This window comes from Podarcis muralis, chromosome 1 (genome assembly GCF_964188315.1).
Source record: "Podarcis muralis chromosome 1, rPodMur119.hap1.1, whole genome shotgun sequence".
Classification (NCBI taxonomy): Eukaryota; Metazoa; Chordata; class Lepidosauria; order Squamata; family Lacertidae; genus Podarcis; species Podarcis muralis.
The window spans coordinates 110,091,835-110,110,807 of record NC_135655.1 but is presented as its reverse complement, the minus strand read 5'-3'; the positions used below and the strand labels follow the sequence as shown (position 1 = coordinate 110,110,807).

General features: G+C 43.5%; 1 protein-coding gene across 2 annotated transcripts in view; it reads left to right on the top strand.

Annotated features, from left to right (window-relative positions):
* The first annotated feature begins 106 nt into the window (after positions 1 to 106).
* The window catches only part of FASTKD1 (FAST kinase domains 1), a 24,852-nt gene continuing 5,985 nt past the window's right edge, over positions 107 to 18,973 (top strand). The window contains exons 1-11 of one of the 2 annotated variants that reach the window (XM_028747842.2): positions 107 to 1,276; positions 2,525 to 3,027; positions 4,208 to 4,276; positions 7,554 to 7,679; positions 8,269 to 8,667; positions 10,147 to 10,257; positions 12,297 to 12,428; positions 13,524 to 14,010; positions 14,807 to 14,921; positions 15,955 to 16,083; positions 18,353 to 18,484. In XM_028747842.2, the coding sequence (XP_028603675.2) occupies positions 2,693 to 3,027; positions 4,208 to 4,276; positions 7,554 to 7,679; positions 8,269 to 8,667; positions 10,147 to 10,257; positions 12,297 to 12,428; positions 13,524 to 14,010; positions 14,807 to 14,921; positions 15,955 to 16,083; positions 18,353 to 18,484 (2,035 nt within the window). In that variant the 5' untranslated portion in view covers positions 107 to 1,276; positions 2,525 to 2,692. Of the gene's footprint in view, positions 1,277 to 1,304; positions 1,589 to 2,524; positions 3,028 to 4,207; positions 4,277 to 7,553; positions 7,680 to 8,268; positions 8,668 to 10,146; positions 10,258 to 12,296; positions 12,429 to 13,523; positions 14,011 to 14,806; positions 14,922 to 15,954; positions 16,084 to 18,352; positions 18,485 to 18,973 lie in introns of those variants that run through there. The other variant, XM_028747853.2, reaches the window with a different exon arrangement.

Sequence of the window (18,973 nt, the reverse complement as noted above, 5' to 3'; positions counted from 1 at the left end):
CTCCACCCTCCAGGCCGGAGCTCCAGCGCCTGCCCCTCTTCTCTGGGGATATAGAGAAGGAAGGGAAGAGACAACCAAACGGGGGGGGGGGGGGAGTGTGCAGCCGCCGCACCTCAACCCAAACGATGCCCTCAGTTTTTAGGTTTGCTTGCACTCTCGGCAGTAGGCTTTCCTCTAAACGCTCTGGGATTCAAGTTTCCAGTCCTCTTGACGGCTCTTGCGCTGGCGCGCCGCGTCGTTGTACTTCGGCCGCACCGCTTTGCGATCCAGGGAGAGCTTAGGGGTGATAGACAAACGCATGCCGCACACATTGGTAGGGGCACGTTGTATTTGACATACAAACATATTGGTATTTATTATTATTTATTAAATGTTCTTTTTTTAATAAAAAGTAAACTTGTAGGAAGGTCAGGCCGACCCACGTCGGGAGTGGAGATCATCATCTTCCCACACCGCAAACTGAAGGAGGGGAAATGGTTCTAAATGTTGTCGAGGGGTTCAGGCTGCAAGGCTACACTTTCTAGGAGGGAGTCTACTTTTGTGTTAAACCTGCAATTTTGCTGCGTTTAACCTTTCTTAGGGTTTCCTACTGTCCAAAAAAAGAGGGGAGGAAATCACTAGTGGCATATATTTTCCCAGGAATAGCTATTGCCTGGAAGTGTCTTAATTTTCTCCAACATAGCGCAGACTTTAATTTGTACTGTGTTAGAAAATGGGTCTGGTTGCATCCCTTCCCGACCCTGGATCTCCAGATGTCGGGTGGCTGGGGATGATGGGGGTTGTAGTCAACATCTGGGGGGCCCAAGGTGGGGATTTCTCAACCTTGAGTCCCCAGATGTTTTTGGACTACAACTCCCATGATCCCTAGCTCACAGGTCCAGTGGTCAGGGATGATGGGAGTTGTAGGCCAAAAACATCTGGGGACCCAAGGTTGAGAAAGGCTGGTTGCGATCTTGCATGATAATTATCAATAGCCCTTGGCCAAAAATAAATTCGCAGATCCCTAGGGAGAGGCAAAGTCTAATAAATCAGCTTAAGGCTGGTAGGAGTCGTCCTGGGAGTGCCCTTTTTAAAGCAGCTTGCCATCACACTTCTTCACCCCACCAAATAGTTGTAGCCTAGATTCGCCACAAGCAATGTTGCACAATGGAAAGACTACAACTCCCGACAGGCAAGGAGGCTGTCGGTGGAGCATGCTGGGAAATGTAGTAGCAGATTCTTCAACCAAGACTCAGACCCGATTGTTGTATATAGGACAGAAGCTGCGGAGCGGCTGGTAAGTATGTATTTTTTGCGGCCGGTGTGGACGGAGTTATAGACATTTATTTCATTGTTAGCCAGTTGTCTCTCTATGCGGGGATATTTGCTGCTGGAGCAGAGGTGGTGATCTCCCGCCATGTGGATTCTAGGAGGAGCCTGCTTTGCAATAGGCAGCATGGTCGTGTGATCTGTAGGAAGTCTCCCTTTTCCTGCGTGCGACATGCTTCTGTTGAAAGAGATGGGCTTAGACTTCCTAAGCAGCGCAAGGGACACAAGGATCCAGGCTGTTCACGGGGGTTCAAACTGTTACCTTCACAGCTGCAGAAAGGTGATAATGTCGATACGTTAGAGGTTGTACTAGGTTTATGTGTACGGGGGTGGACTTATTCTCACGTGGCTTCTACAGAGGGGGTTTTGTTTTGGTTTTTTTAAAAAAAAATATTGAGAAGGAGCTTCACTATTCTGTATGAAAATGAGTGGATGTCAAGACACATTGTTTTTAAAAATAAAAAATAGACAATATAGTGAGTTTGGATTTGTTGGAAAGGTTTTGGTTCAATTCCATCTTGAAATTAGGAAAGAAGTACAATATCATCATTACCTCAGAACACCTGTGGGAATACATATTCATATAATCCTAGAGTTGGGTGGAACTTTAAATGTGATCTAGTTCAGCCCTCCGCTGATTCAGGAAATCCACATATCCCAGAGGGAGGCAGAACCAAGTTATCTGCGAGGTAATTGGTCAGTTAGTTAAGTATTTCTATTTATTTACTTGATGGGGGGGGGGCAATTGCAGTGGCTTGATTCACGCATATTGCTATATTACAGCTTAGTGCTATATGGACAGATTTCTCAACTATGGTTTGTTGAAACAAGCTAACTTCATAAAACCTGTGCTTTGAAGTTGGCAAGTTTCAACAAACCATTGTTAAGATGATCTACGCTTTATTTGAGTTCACTTTTCCCGGTGTGCAGCAAAATAAAAAATGGAAGCTGAATCGAAAATGGAAGTGAGAGCTTCCAAATTCCTCTATAGCTACACCAGAGGAGGGGAGGAGTATTGAACCTGAGGCTCACTGCAACTCATCATGTAACACTAAACCATGACTTTGTGTGAAGTTTGAATGCCAAATATTGTTTGTTTGGGCTATTGATAGGCTACAGTATTGATACAGGCATGCACAGGCAGACAGAACAATCAAATTTTGTGGTTTAATAACTTATTTGCAAGACTAATTCTCTTAAACTGCTCCTTTTGCAGGTTCTTCAGAATTATTTCCGCTTCTTCAACAATAACTACAAAGAATAAGGAAAAAGCAATATTATATACCTGAATGCTTTACCTTGCTGCTAGCTTGTGGTTTGCATCTGACTGGAAGTGAAGAAGCCGCATTCTGGACATGTTTCAAAAAACATAAAAATCACAAAAATGCTTTCTGTAAGACGTTTTTATTTATTTGCACTGAGATGTCGCCAGTGTCAGACTTGGAGTAGTGATCCCTTGTTAAGCCAGCTAAATAACTGCATAAATGAAGATCAAGTGTTTGACCTTGTTGGAAAGAACAAAACCAAACTTTCTGAAAAACACGTGGGAAGGGCAATTGATATACTTTGGGGGTTTCAAAAGAAGAAGCCTGAGCCTCTGAGGCTTACTGATTATGTAAAAAATCACTCCCAGTTTCTTATACTTCGCATTTTAGCAGAAAACAAGATTGAACAAATGGATAATGAAGCATTAGTGGATATTCTGTATAATTTACTCAGGTAAGCCATATAGTATGATGCTGAAATGTAATGGGGGTAAGTTTATTAATCTGGGTTTAAAAAAGTAATTGTGTTTTAAAAAATATATATGTTTAAACTGAAGCATCCTGGTTGCTGCAAAAGCACAGCTCACTCGTACAATGCCTGTTTAAAATTTGCTCATATTTCTCTAAACAGTGTATGATCTAATGAGTCATCCTTCCCTGTGTCTGACCTCCATAAAAATGTATGAGATTACTCTCACGTAGCAGATGTTAGGTGTACAAGGCGGTGTAGGGACTGACAGTTACAGGCACAATCAAGCCAAAGCAGAGGTAGCTTGGCTGCTAGTATTTTCTCCCATTAATGTCCTGATGTTAGGCAGTTCAGAGGGAAACTAGACAATCATTGCGGAGATGACAACAACTTCCAGAGGGTTCTCACTATTGGTTACTGCAGGGATGGGGAATCTGTGGCCTTCCAGTTGTTGTTGGACCACAGCTTTCATCACCCGTGGTCATTGGCCAATGCAGGCTAGGGCTGATAGGAGTTAGAGTCCAAAAAGTTTGAAAAGCAAAATACAAAGTTCCAGCAGTGGCTGACTTTCTGTCCCAAGCAGGCAGAGCAATGGAGAAGAAGGAGAGCCAAGTGTTAAGGGCTGAATGTGAGCAAATGCAGTTATGCATATTTACGGTTGGTTACAGCGGAGATGGGAGGAAATTCAGCCTCTCCTTAAAATATTCCATTGGCGCAAGCCTTTTTGCCTGCCTGGCATAACAACCTCCCCTCTTCTACCACTTGCATGCTGTTTGTGGGTTCTCCCAATCCCCACAGTGCCAATTTGGGGGAGCAGTGGGAGGCAAGGGGGGAACCCCATTGCACCAGTGGCAGCCCTTGAACTGGCTCCTACTAGTGGAACTAGGAAGCTGAACCTGGCCCAGGGATTTAAGTGGTTAAGTAAAAGGTCTTGAAGAAAATGTGGGGTTTAAAGGGGAAAGAGAGTTGGCATCCGAGCTGCACAGTTCCAAGCACTGATCTGTTCATAGTTGTAAGAGGTTTCCCAGAACGCGCAGGGAAAGTGTTCGATAAGTACAAAACTCTAGCAACCTGCTATTTGTAATACATTTAAAACCGCTCCCCCCCCCATCTCTGTTAAAATATCTATGCAGAGCATTTTACTTATTTTTTGGTCCTTGTGAAGGTTTGGAATTGAGGCCCATGATTCGCTGGTTGAAGAGCTCGTCATGGAATGCTGGAGAAGATTAAATGGGCAAGTACACATTAAAATTAAAATCCTATAAATTGAAAGCTTGAGAGCTCATGCTTATAAAAACTACCGCAAGGTTAGTACTGACAAGCTTAATTTATTAAAAGTATGGTAGGCCCCTTTCTCTCTTCAAAGCTGAAGTAGTTGTGGGTTAAGATAAATTTGCACTGAGGACCATTGTACCAATAAAGGCAGCTACAGATTTAAGAATGTAACACTCCTGGATAGATTTTGAAAGGTGACTTTAGGCTTAAATTTGATAGCTATGTAACTGGCAGTAAGGCTAACTAACCTCAGTGGGATTTATTTCAGTATAAGATTGATTGCACTGTTAAGATTCCTAAATGAAAGCAGTGGAAGACTTGGTTTTAAACCAGTTTATAGAAGAATCTATAAAGATTTATGGGAGAAAATAACCTCTGCTCCAGTCCGCCCTTCCCTGAGGAAGTTAAAGTGTACCAGAACAATAAACTCAAGAATCTGGGCTAATATCTAAGCTTCGTGAGCGATATACATACAGTGGTGCCTCGCAAGACGAAATTAATTCGTTCCGCAAGTTTTTTCTTCTTGCGAGTTTTTCGTCTTGCGAAGCACGGTTTCCCATAGGAATGCATTGAAAATCAATTAATGCGTTCCTATGGAAACCGCTTGCCAGGCTGGCGGTGGGGAGAAGGGCTTTTCTCCCCACCGCAAGCCTTCAGGACAGGTACGGGAACAGAGGGGAAGGCGCGCAGCGCTTTTCCTCTGTTCCCGGGGCTTGCGTGGGAGGAGGGTTTTTCCTCCCCACTGCCAACATTCAGAACAGCATTCTGAATGTTGGCGGTGGGAAGGAAAACCCTTCTCCCACCCCAAGTCTTCAGGACAGCCATCCGAAGGCTGGCGCGGGGAGAAGGTCTCTCCGCCCCCCCGCCAGGCTTCGGAGCAGCCTTCCGAAGCCGGGCGGCGGGAGGAGGTGTCCCCGCCCCACCGCCCGGCTTCGGAGCAGCCTTCCGAAGCCGGGCAGCGGGAGGAGGTGTCCCCGCCCTGCCGCCCAGCTTCGGAGGAGGTCCGAGGACAGTGGGGAAGACGCGCTGCGCTTCCCCGCTGTCCCGGAGATTTCCCTATGGGCTTTCGTCTTGCGAAGGAAGCCCATAGGGAAATTCGTTTTGCGAAGCGCCTCCAAAACGGAAAACCCTTTCGTCTAGCGGGTTTTCCGTCTTGCGAGGCGTTCGTCTTGCGGGGCACCACTGTAAAACTATTTTTTTAAAAAAAATCACAAAATCAGCAAAATTTAAAAAGCAGGTATATGCTGTATGTTAAATTATGTGACTCAGTGGGCTTGGTGACATGAAGATTTCAGCAGGGATTTAAAGTAGTACAGTGGGGGGGCCTTATGTATATAGGCAGGAAGTTCAAGGGATTTGGAAAACTTTAATGTTCAGTGCTGTGGTCAGTCACAAGCTCACTTTGGGATACATGTTGCTTTTTCCCTCTTGTGTCTGGTCTGCACCCTAGAGCCCTCCCTGTCCTCTCCCCTGCCTCCAGTTCTGATGCTCATTTAAGTAAAACTGCTAAGTTGTACCTGACCTAAGGTGGTCACAACAGCAGTACTACCACTGTACTTCAAATATATGCTAAATAAGAAGCTGATCCCCAAATTCATGTTGGGTTAAAGATGACCCCCATTCTGAAATGGTTGAAGGCTACCAGTCTAGAAATGGTATTTACCGCTTGCCAGAGGGGGCTGAGGCTGGTTATTTACATGTTTCTGTATGGTCCAATGAAAGTCAGTCTAACAGTCGTGTGGAGCCTTAATGGACAGCTCTTGAGTTAGAATTCTCAGTATGCCAAATTTGATTGGTGGGTACAGATTCAGAATTTTCAGTTAGATGGTGTGATTGGCTGGGGCTAGACTGGAAGGGCCAGAAGAAGTGTATATAATACTACTGGGTGCTGGTCAGCAGTACTTAGTTGAGTTAGGTAGGACACACTTCTGCTTGTCTAGAAAGCATGGGTCCAAGAGGTTTTTTTTGCTTGACCCGCTGCTGGGAAACCTGCTGCTTACCACTGAAGAGGGACAACAGAGAAACCAATTGACATTTGTTCCAGTTCAGGTTTTCCCAGGGGAAAGCAATGGGACAAGTGGAACTGTAAACAAGCCCTTGGTCAGAGTTGTGGTTGGTGGCCAGTTCCACCAGAAGACAATGCCAGGATTAGGGAAGAAGTTAGATCTGAGAATGGCCAAAGACTTGCTGGGGGATAGCTGAATCAAGTGGCTTAGGCCAGAGTTTTGGCGGGGGAGATTTGTTTTGGGATGACTGGTAGGAGTACCAGAAATATTATTTCCATGATAGTACAGTGAGACAAACCTTTGCTTCAATAGATCAGTGAAGGTTTGGAAAAAACAAACACTTCCAGCAGAGTCCTCAGCTAACATACTGATGAGGCTTAATGGGGGTGGGGAATATAAAAGGTCAATTTGGCTATAGCATTTTAATAGGGTAACTAATTGCAGTGTAAGGTAGAGCTGCCATACGTCCATTGAAAATGGCGTCCCGGCTGAATTTTTGAAAATTGTTTATAATTCTCCAGGAAAACCCAGGAGTATGTCAGCCCATTGCAAATTTCCTTTAAAAATAGCTTTAAAACCTTGCCCCCCTCCCTCCTAGTATCATGAGTGGACTTTGGTAATATGGTGTCCTCAACGAGGGGGGGAGAATTGCCTCCACCCCATTCTTATTTCCACAATAATTACTTTTGGTATAATTGCTTTTATATGCATCTTTTCAGTAGGTACCTATATAAATATCGGGATGATGATGATAGTGATGCACATACTTGGCTTGGCAGGGGAACTGCTCTAAATCTAGCGCTGGTGGTCTGGGTTTAGCAGAACCATTGGAGTGGAAGTTGGGTTTTGTTATTATAGAGTAAGCAAGTAAATACCCCCCTTCCCTTCACAAAGGGCATCAGCCCTCTCAAGGCAGCTTACAAGGTAAAATAACATACAACAAACCACACTTAATAAAACCAGCAGTAAACAGTAAAAAGAAAACCAGTCCAGAAATGTTAAAATCTGTTTTACAAGGTACTTGAAGTAGTAATCTAGGATGACCGATGACTGCAGGATGTAAAGCTATTATAATTTGTTACCAAGGGACAGTTGCAGGTTTGTTTGTTATTTTTAAATCAATAATGTAAGTAAGCAGTGAACTGCTCTTCAAGAATCTCTTAAATTTTGTATATAGGTAAATGTTTTAAAGCTTTTGTAAAGCAGGCTTTTCCTTTTATATCCTCACAGACTCAGCATGCCTCTACTATCTAAATTTGCAATGTGCCTACATGACCAACAAATGTACTTTAGTCCTCTCACTGGTGATATAGCTGATATTGTGAATAGGAACTTGGATTCCATACAAGATGGAAGGTAATCTTAATTTAATAAATGTCTCAGAAGAATTGAGAGTATTTTTGTTACGGTTCTCATGCATATACAGCACTACTGTAGCATACCTGTTTAGGCCTCTCTTGTTGTTTAAGTTAGCTGAACACAATTCTAATGAAGGTGCAACTGATAGGACACCCCATATGTGGGTAGGTTCCTTGTGGATATCATTTTTACTGTTTTTTGTGCCTGTGGATTTAAATCCTCTTCCACTGCAATCCTACAGTCCCTAGGAGGGCATTGCAGGGACCCTAGGATATTGCAGATCTCTCTTCATTGGCAGAGAAAGATCTGCCCTTCTGATATGGAAATATTTCCGTTGTTTTGCTTGAAAACACTCCGGTCTGCATAGCATTAAGAAAAGACTCAAGAACAGCTTTGCCTTGAAGGCAAAATGCTTTTTCCTTTAATTTTTGCCTCTTTCAAATAGTTTCAAAAAAAAGATACCCAGTTTCATTCTGCCTCAAAACCTTAGCCCCCTCCTCAAGTCCTTTCCATTTTTAATGTAATGTCCTTTTAAATATTGTTGGGTTTGTTCAATCACTGCATACTTTTTTTGGAATGTTTTTAGGGTCTTGTCAATTTTGATGGTCAGCATATCTGGTGTTATCTCGCAGCATTTTAGAGATCGGTTAATACAGAAGGCAGAGTTTCTTCTGGAAACCTCGGAATCTGCCCCCTTGAATAATGCCAGACGATTTGTACAGTTTCTCCGGAATGTCAAACTACCACATCGACCACTGCTGGACAAGTGCAACAAAGTTTTTCTTCAGGATGCGAACCAGCTAGGTGTTGACCGTGTGGTTATCATCCTTGGACTTTACCAGGCTTTACAATTCAGCAACGTTGAGTTAAAATTAGTTGCTAAACAGAAACTGATGGAAGCAATGGATGACTACAATAATTCTTCAAGCTTCCCTCGACTGTTTGTTACCCTTGCACCCATGGCAGGACCAGAGGTCAGAGAACGGTAAGTTTCACTTCTGGCTTACTTGGTGTGCATGTGAATACATTTTTCCTTAGAAAAGGAAGTGAATTTTTCCATGCTTTATCATCTGAAGACCATTGCTATTTGAGGCAGAATAGACTGCAGTTCAACAAAGGGAAACTACAAATGCAATGGAGTTGTGCTCGGCTTATGCTATTAATGGTGAAACACCCTCCTGTGGACTTGCCTTGTTACTATTGCTGACCCAAATTGACAAAATAGATTTCAGGTTGCATATATGCATGCACACACCTTGCCATTGTCTTCTTTTTCACTCCATCTGTGACAAATTCTCACGTTGTGCTGAGGAAAGGCGACACAACATCGGCCTTGTTGAGCACACTTAACTCCTTCCTCAGGAGTAATGGAGACTGCAGAATTAGTCACAGGCTCAAATCCAAAGAGCTGTGCACAGAGTTTCTGTTACCCTGAAAATGTCTTCAGAAATTTGAAGTTCCATGGGTACCACCAATAGCACTCTCTATTCTCTTGGTCCATTTGAACAGTTTTGGCATTTTGTTGCAATATTTGGACTGCTCTTTCATCTCAATATGCATTTGTTGATACAGTGGTGCCTCGCAAGACGAAATTAATCCGTTCCGTGAGTCTCTTCGTCTTGCGGTTTTTTCGTCTTGCGAAGCATGGCTATTAGCGGCTTAGCGGCTATTAACGGCTTAGCGGCTATTAACGGCTTAACGGCTTAGCGGCTTTAAGAAAAAGGAAACAAACTCGCAAGAACTCCCAAGACGTTTCGTCTTGCGAAGCAAGCCCATAGGGAAATTCGTCTTGTGGAACGACTCAAAAAACGGAAAACCCTTTCGTCTTGCGAGGCATTCGTCTTGCGGGGCACCACTGTACCAACAGCCAACAATAATTGCTTGTTCCAAAAGTATTTCCGTACAAAATCATGTGGTTTGTGTTGCCGTTTTTCTTTGCTCACAATGGCACAAGAGATGAGGGGCCTGAGGTCACTGTTCCCTACAGAAAGAACAAAATCTAAGGTTCCAAATTTCACCCTTCACCAATCCAGAACCAAAAGTGTACTATTTATTTGCCTTGGATCAGGCGCATGCTTTTCCTGCATTGTCTCATATGCAGCCCTTGTGATGGTGGAAGAGCACATTACTGAATCTGGGACTTAGGAAACATCCTGTATGTGTAGCTGTTATTAGTAAAGGAACCACACCATTCTCCTGCTCCTGAAGACGTTACTCATTCAATGTGACCCTAAGTTAAAATGCTCCTTTCTGGGGAACCTCTAATCCTAAACGTTTACTGGAGGTGTGTGTGTTTTAAGGTTATCTTTCTTTCTTTAAGATACATTAAAAGCTTCACTTTGTGGAGTCTGTTTCCATTTCCCCAAGCACGCCTCTTTCCCTTTTTGAAATAAGAGTGATATACACAACTCTGTGACCTCTTAAACTGCTGGAAATATGTAATATTTTGTATGTTTATTTTTAGGTTAACTGAAACTGCTCTACTAGTGGCAGATGAATTTGACCATCAGCAAACATTGGCAGTGGCGGACACTATGCAAGAAACAGAAATCAGACATCCACAACTGATTCAAAAGTAAACCTTCAGTACAAAATGGCGACTCAAAATGTTCTCAATTTCTGTAACTTCCCTATTCTGACTGTTCAGAATGCAGCAAGTGAAAAATTTGTAACTTCTGTTTAGTTTAAGAATGACTGATACAGAACGCTGAATATGCTTGCACTATATGATATGCCGTTGACTTGCCTTACACCACAGTCCTAAACACATCTATTGGAAGCAAGTCCCATTGATTTTAGCAGAACTTGCATCCAGGTAAGCGTGCCTAGGATTATGGTGTAACTCATCACTGTTTGGTTGACATTAAGCTCATTTGACTTAAGAGTTTTTTGTGGAAATGTATGCTGGAATGTGCACACGACATGTCCTGACACAATGGGTGTTAGTAAACCTCAATGAAGCTGGTGAACAAAAACAGCAAAGTTATTTTGTCCTACTTTGTGCCTGAGGCCAAACTAGGCAAAACATTTAATGCGTCTTTACGCTTAATGTACCTGCTTTTAAAAGGAAAATCTCTCCCCTGAAGCTGCTTTTTGCATGGCCAGAAAGAATCCCATAGTGCCAATAGGAGGTTTTCTTACAATGCAAATAAGCAGCTTTAGAGAAGAGGTTTTCATCAGAATGGCAGCAGGAGAAAAAATGCTTAAATCCCACCCACCTGTTGCGTTCCTAATTTCAGATCCCTCTCACAGCAGCTATTTACAGTTTTAAGCATGCATATTAAATATAGGAAGGTATTTAACATCCCATCTTGTTTCCCTGTAGGGTGGCTTGGGGTAAAAATTAAAGAGCAGAGAGAAAAAAATTTCCCTGCATCTACTTGGTGTTTTTCCTTTCTCTGTATGGTGCTCTGAAATTGCTGCAAATACAGTGACCAGGATCAAGACCAGCATAAACTTTTAGACTCCCTTAAAGTATGAGGGCCTCCAAGTGGATGGCATTTTTCTTCCTCCTGCCATATATGAGTAGAGGTGTTTTTCACTCATATATTGTTTGTGTGTGTTGGATAGGGTCCACTGTCTTTGAAAGCGGGTAACACTTTCTTCCCTTAGTCTCTGAAAAAGTTAATTTAGTTTATAGAATGCTATGGTATACCCAGCTTGACTCCTTCCATTCACAGAAGGCTCTGGGATTCAGCTGGCACTTAGGTAAACGACAGGGGTGTTTGACTTGTTTTGGTCAAATCCTCTGCCTCCAGAGCAGACATTTCAGGTTGCAAGGGGCTGCAGGAGAAAGGGGGATAAATACAAATTGCTTCCCCATTTCCATTAATATTAGCCTCTACTGTATCAAAGAAACATCCATTGGATCCAATCATCTTTTTATTAACTATGTTCTTTAATCAAGGACAGGAGTCCAGATTTCTGCCAGTGAAGGCAAGGCCAATATGAACCTGATTTTCAGATTATACCATTTTTATTGCTGGAATCTATTTGCAGCAGTGTATGGGTATCCCAACTTTGTTCAGGTTTCTGGATATAACCCAGTGATTGCCAGCCTTTCAGGGCAAAGGGATGGTCACTTCTGGAATCTGAGGGAGTGCCACAGGGTACCAGCTGCGAAATAACTGCCATGGAGGATATGGCATAATACAAAATGTACAATTCTGGGATCTAGTGAAATGTGGGCGTGTTTAAGGGTGTGAGCTCATTGTAAAAGAAGCTGAGCCACTGCGGACAGAAGCAGAGCAGGAAGAGTAAACATTCTATCATGCATTGTGGATTTTTGAAGGGACATTTACCATGTCTTTTCGTGGGCACTTCAAAGAGGTATTCCCAGGCACAATGGCACCCACCGACATCATGGTGGTGACCCCTGGCATAACAGCACATGAAATGCAGGACATCGTTATCAGAAAGCATTGACAGATCCCAAGCAAGCCTGGTTTTGCTGTTGTGCCGATGTTACAGATACTCCATTCAAAATGACCCGTCTTGTAATTTAATGTGTGTTCATCTCAGGGCCAGGGCAGTTTGTAAAATACATCTTCACTGTTATTTGAAGGGATTTTAATTTCACCCTGAAATTTAGCCTCATCTGCTTTTGGTTTTCAGGATTGTGTCTCTGCTTTACAAACATATGGATCTCTACAAACCAGTAGAATTGGCCAAATTGGCCTACGCCCTCCTCCTATTTCATTGCTCCAATCCTGAGATTTATTCCAAATTACAAAGGTTGCTCACCAGGTAAGAAAGAACATTTTATCAGCAAATATATTCTGATTATTGCTTTCTTTATTAATTTGTTACGTTTGAATCCTTCCCTTCTTCCTTAGCAGAATTCAAGGAAGTGTTGTTGTTGTTTAGTCGTTTAGTCGTGTCCGACTCTTTGTGACCCCATGGACCAGGAAGTACGGTGGTACCTCTGGTTAAGAACTTAATTCGTTCCGGAGGTCTGTTCTTAACCTGAAACTGGTCTTAACCTGAAGCACCACATTAGCTAATGGGGCCTCCCGCTGCTGCCGCACCGCCGGAGCACGATTTCTGTTCTCATCCTGAAGCAAAGTTCTTAACCCGAGGTACTATTTCTGGGTTAGTGAGTCTGTAACCTGAAACGTATGTAACCTGAAGCATATGTAACCCGAGGTACCACTGTACTTATCAAAATTGCGGTTTGCAGTGATCATCTTAAGAAGGCATTCTTCCTCTTGCACATGGGAAGAATATCTCGCTTCTAAATGAAGCAAACTACTGGCTTTAGAAATAACATTTTTGTGCAAATGTCCATTTAATTGATATATTAATCAATTGAAAATGTCTTTGATCAGGGTTCTTCCCTAATTTCCATACCCTTTTAAAATTTGATACAGTGGATACAATTTCTTGCTAAGGAATTATAAGTGAATTACACCGGGGAATAAGCTCAGTCTGACCCAGTTTGCTGTATTTGTTCCTATTTCAACATTTTCAGAGTATACGACTAGGGATTTAAGTAGCTTGCAATGATATCTGTGGCAAGAGCAGCTGGTGTGGGTGGGTGGGTTGTTCGCCTCCCAGCACTGGTGTCACTGTAGCTTACCAGGGTTGGGGATGAGGTGGCAAGGAGTTTGGTGCTGGCCACACCAGCAGGAGCTGGCCACACTGCTCCCCATCTTCCTTCTGGTAAGCCACAATGATGCCACTGCCTCCCATACCCACTGCTCGCTCCTGATCGGTCAGATTTCTTTTCAAGCAAATATGCAATTGACCTGGGTGTAAAGTGCACTAAAAAATATTTGTGGCCCGCCGATTTTCACTCTTCATCACTGACAGATGTATATATCTCTCTGTTTTGCATTCCAGCTGTTTACACACTAACGTCGTACCGACGGATATTTCCATGCTCATCCGTGTTCTTTCCTTGCTTCCTAACTCCTACATGGATGAAGTCATAGTCACTCGAATGGAGGCTGTGATGCCTCAGTGCAGCCTGAGTGATTTGAGTTCCTTCGCCACAGCTGTTATGAAATGGATTCGACGGGATCAGCCCTATCAGCAAAGCCCCACGGTGCAGTACGGAAAACTTTTGCAAAAAGTCAATAATTGTGCACTTGAGAGACTTCAGAAAGCCAACGATCTGGAACTTCTGTTAGACGAGTTGAAATACATCTCTGGAGACTGGTTTGAAGAAATGCTCCTTGAGGAAACAATGGTTGCTCTTCAGCGCTTGGCGGACCAGATTACATGGACAAATGTGCCAGAGTTGTCATCTTTTTTTGCCAGAACTTCCTATCTCTGCGTTCCATTACTTGATAGAATAGCTGCCGTTACCGTTCAGCATATAGATAAGGTACTAACGCCACATGATCATTTCATTTCCCTTGAAAGTGATACTACAAACAGCATGCAGTGTTACGTTTCGTGTGTATTCTTATTTGGACATAGTTTATCAGAGCTGTGTCCCGTCCCCCCCGGTGTATTGGGTCTGCATTGCACACTACGCTGAATGATTTGATTGCTACCCCAGGAACATGTATAACTTGCTCACATTAGGGAGAGACTGAAGACGACCCATTTTATAGAAAGCATATCCCCATTTACATGGGTCTTATATTCCAAATCCCCATGTGCATCTGTGAAGTTGCATACAATGGGGGAATTGGCTGTCGGCTCAACAAAGCCCCACTGATGTGTGGGGAAGGAACTTGATGATGTTTACAGGCCACCTTCTGAACTTTTGTTGCTTTTTGAATAATAATAATACCCCACCCATCTGGCTGGGTTTCTCTGGGCGGCTCCCAACCGAATATTAAAAACATTATGCAACATCAAACATTAAAAACTTCCCTAAAGAGGATGTCTTCTCAAAGTCAGATAGTTGTTTATTTCCTTGACATCTGGTGGGAGGGCGTTCCACAGGGCGGGTGCCACTACTGAGAAGACCCTCTGCCTGGTTCCCTGTAACTTGGCTTCTTGCAGTGAGGGAACCACCAGAAGGCCCTCGGAGCTGGACCTCAGTGTCTGGGCTGAATGATGGAGGTGGAGATGCTCCTTCAGGTATACTGGAGGAATTATTAAAATCTGGCAGACATAGATGGTGAATGCTGACTGTCCTTTTCTCCCCCACCCCCTTGCTTCTTCTCTAGGTTTACAGTTCTGAGATTTACTCTTTTCTCCGTCCCTTTGCTACTCTAAATTACGACCCTCCCCAGAGTGAAGAGTTTTTTGAGGCTTGCCTTCAGCACTTGAGCTCTTGCTTGGGTAAGTTCATCAGAGAGGAATGGTAGCTGGGTGACATTTTCCCCAAGGTGCCAATTGGCAGTGTGATGAGTGCACAAGGCCAAATAAAATCTTTTTGAATCAAAGAAAACTGATATGATTCAGAACCATTTGTTGTTGTTTTTGGGGAGGCCGCGGGACGACGACAACAACGTTGTGCTAACTATTCTAAACATCGGTAGGTAGAAATGAATTTAAACTGGTGAGCAGTGAAGTGGCAGCTCTTCCTTTCCCCATCTTTCAAAATGAGCACAGCGCTAAGCAGGAGCACGTTTTAAACGATTTGTGCTTGCTGATACAAAAATACCGCCACAGATTTTAAGACAAAGATTCATTTGGTTATTTCCTGTAAAGGACGCTTATGAAGCTGCTGCTGAAAATGTGCCGCTCGCAATGTGGGAAGACCCAGTTGCGCAGCCTTAGGCATGGCAATGTATGGAGAAGGGGCTGGAAGGCAAGGACTGGGTGAATACGAGTGTGGGAGTACTAGCAGTGATTTTCTTACATAAACCATGCTGGAGAGGATGTGGGCGAAGGATCTATTATTCTGTCCAAATGAACGTCAAGACCAACAGCATGAAAATAAGCTCTATCAGTGTACAGTTAATCGGGTTGTTTTTAGGACTGTGACATTTGCCATCGCATTCTTCCTTCTGTGATGGTTCCCCACTGTTTTCCACCCGCCCTGTTCCCAGTCTCTATATCCCTGCTCCTTCTGTTCCTCTGGACCATTATAAAATCTGAACCTCAGTTTCCAGAAGCAGAATAAATAAGCAAATGTATGCAAAAACACTCAACATTTTAGCCTTGTTCATGTGTCACTTGTGTGTCGGGTGTAGCTGTTGAGAAAGGAACAGGGATGCACTTTTATCCCCACCCTTGATAAGTTCCTGTGGCGAGGAAGGGGCTCTGTGTGATTGTATGGGTGTGGAGAGTTCTAGTTTCCCATCTGTTTCTCCACTTCTTCAGAGATACTGTCAGTTAAAGGATACACTAATATATTTGTTTTATACAGGTAGTTTTGAACCACATCTCCTTGTGCTGCTTGGTTTTGCTTTGGCTGTTGCTGAGTATTTTCCGGAGAATGTGATAAAGGCTATATTTAACATCGAATTTCTGGCCAAACTAGATGCCCAGCTTGAAAGTAAGAAATAATTACAAATTTTAACAAGACTCTTGCATTTTGTAAGAGATTGTGTGTATGTGTTTTCTTTTGCTCAGAATAGGAATAGCCAACTGCATTTTTTGATACTACTGTCTTCTTGGTTTCCAATAATCTACCTTGGAATAATATTCCTATGTTTGAGTTAGGTTGTTTTCAACAAACCACGGTTTGCCAGTTGAGAAACAACAAACCATGGTTGAGCCTGAGGCTTGCCTAGTATATTGTTTAATGGGATATGCGGGCGTGACCATATCCTCCACATGTAAAAATGGGCAAAGCACAATGATTCTTTTCTTCAGATACATACTCTGCCTTGTTGCATAGCGAGTGTGCAACATGCAATTCAGATATTATCTACCTAGGAGAAATATCAACCTACTTAGTATTTCTTCCTCTTGCATACTACTCCCCAACACCATCATGGGAAGGAAGTAAAATCTGATTCAGGCTAAACTGTGTTTTAAATGTCTTCTCTTTCCACCCAGCGTGAAGGAATAAGGATTTTCAGTTGTGATTATAAATGAGGTTACTTGTTTAGAGAATCATACATCAATCTTGAGTCAGGTAGTTCTTCCCATAAATGCTCCCCTAAGCTAGGTCAGGAGTAAAACATTACTTTCATTTTGTTTTTAAAATGAAGGTACAGTTAAAACTAGCATTTTAATTTAGTCTGTTCAACTATAAATTTTCATCCGATTGAGACTTCATTTATTCGTTTGGGCATTTCTGTACTAACCAATCCACTACATGTCATCTGGCAGTTTCCATTTTTACTCAGATGTAAGTCCCACTTTTCTCAGTGAAGCTTTGTTCACTGTGCGTAGAATAATACCTTTATTACTTGCTTACTTTCATCCCCCTTGTGCCCTCTCTACATGGGGAAAGGAGGAGAAGGCATGGTGGACCCCCCCCGAGTTGTGGCTATGTTTGTGAGGAAGTTGTCCTCTGCATCAAGACAAAACAGTGGTTTTTCTTTTCCCTCCCAGAGGGGAATAGAGGAATGAAAGATCTCCTCACCTTCTCTATCGTCTTTTTGAAATGCTTGTAGATAGGAGCCCTCAAAATTCCAAACAGCCAGAATATTTTAAAAGCCAAAAGGGGTAACAATGTTTCTCGGCTTCATAAAGAAACCCAGAGTGAATTTTGACTTCTGGTTGTTGTTGTTTTGCTGAAGCCCTATACCAATTGAGTATGAATTCAACAGGGCTCTATGTAAGGTTGTGTTGATCAATGTCTTTTCCCTTCTGCATGTATTCATTTTTTAGAAAGCGCTACTAGTTCTCAGAACCAGCTGCTTCTGCAGATTTGCAAGGCTACCTCCACAGCCTGTAGTGTTGGAAGGCGTTGGAGTTGGGGAGGCAGATCAGACCCCATACCTGTACCAACTTTGTATTAGACCTGCTGCCAGCTGGCTGTGAGGGCAGCTTGGGAGTCTGTGGATCCCAGGCCATCTTAGCCCTCAGAAGGCCCCGTTTTGTTGGCTATCCGTTGGGCTCTGCCAATGGGGGTAGGGTGAGTGGAAGGCCGGAGGTCTGTACCAGTGGAGGTGTCAGGGACTGGGCAGAGGAGGAATGGTGGAGACCACCTCCCCATCCTGACCCAGGGAGGAGGAAGAGGAAGACAGTATAGATTTACAACAGGGGTTTGAGGGAGGAAGCAGCTCAGAGGCAGATTTGGGAAATCATGGGAGAGCCAGAGCTGCTGGCTGACATGTTGTCATTAGAAAGCATTTCAGACCCTCTATCTATCTGCCAGAACTCGATGAGCCTTAAAAGTAGGAGAGCAGAGAGCTCAAAGACAGAGGGCACTTAGTGGCACCCGTAGAAGTGACAAATAAGGAAGTGGGAGAGACGGGGGGTGGAGATTCACTTGGGACAATGCCATTATCCAAGCGGCTGGGTCCTATAGCCTCTCTCTGTAAAGATTGAAATAAAAAAGAAGTGTAAGAAACTTCTCCTTGTCTTTATAATCTCCTGGGCAACCAGCCAGGAGCCGCTGACAGCATCCTGACAGGAGGCTGGCTGAGCCAGCAGAAGCAAGCAGAGGGGTGCCTCTGTTCAATCCAGTTCCCCCGCAGCCCAGTGTACAGTGGTGGGGGCTGGATTGCAGCTTAAGAGACTTCTGATTTGCTTCTGCGGCCGTGTCCTTTGTCTGAAGGGCTGCTTGCTTTTGTACTTACAGAAGTGCTGTCAGGCGTACAATGGTGTAAATAGTGTTCGTTTTCCCCCTCCATTTTTAAAAAAACCAGCGCTACCGGGTTCCTTAAACCGGAGGGTCCGCTTACGGCTGATGGAACTGAACCGAGCGGTCTGTCTGGAGTGCCCAGAGCTCCAAATTCCATGGTTTCATGAGCGCTACTGTCAGCAACTACAGCGAAAAGGTGAATATTTAATCTTTTAAATGACAGTTGCATTATGGGTGCCTCAGTCCATTAAAAAAAACACCTTTACAGAGTCATATTTATTAAAACTCATAACATTTCAGAAATGGCTTAAACTTCAGTTATGTCCTTGTCAGCCTGCTTTGAAGTGCTATATGAAGTTCTTTAAAAAAACAAAACAGAAAAGATGCTGACAAGCTCAGGGTAATATCCATTTGGTACCCTTGCATAACGTATCTGCTAATGGAAGAATGCAGGAGGTGATTCCCCCCCCCCCCATTTCCTCTCCCCACTGAAGCCCATAGCACCATCTGAAAATCTGCTCTGGAGGGTTGGGGAATCTCCAGGATGGGTTGGGAGATGGCATGGAGCGGGGGGACAATTTGGCAAAGATCGCCTCCCTTCTTCCTTTAGCAGATGCCTCTGCTGGAGCAAAAGCTCAAGGAGCATCACCTGGATTCCACCTTCTGATAACGTAACACGCGTCGT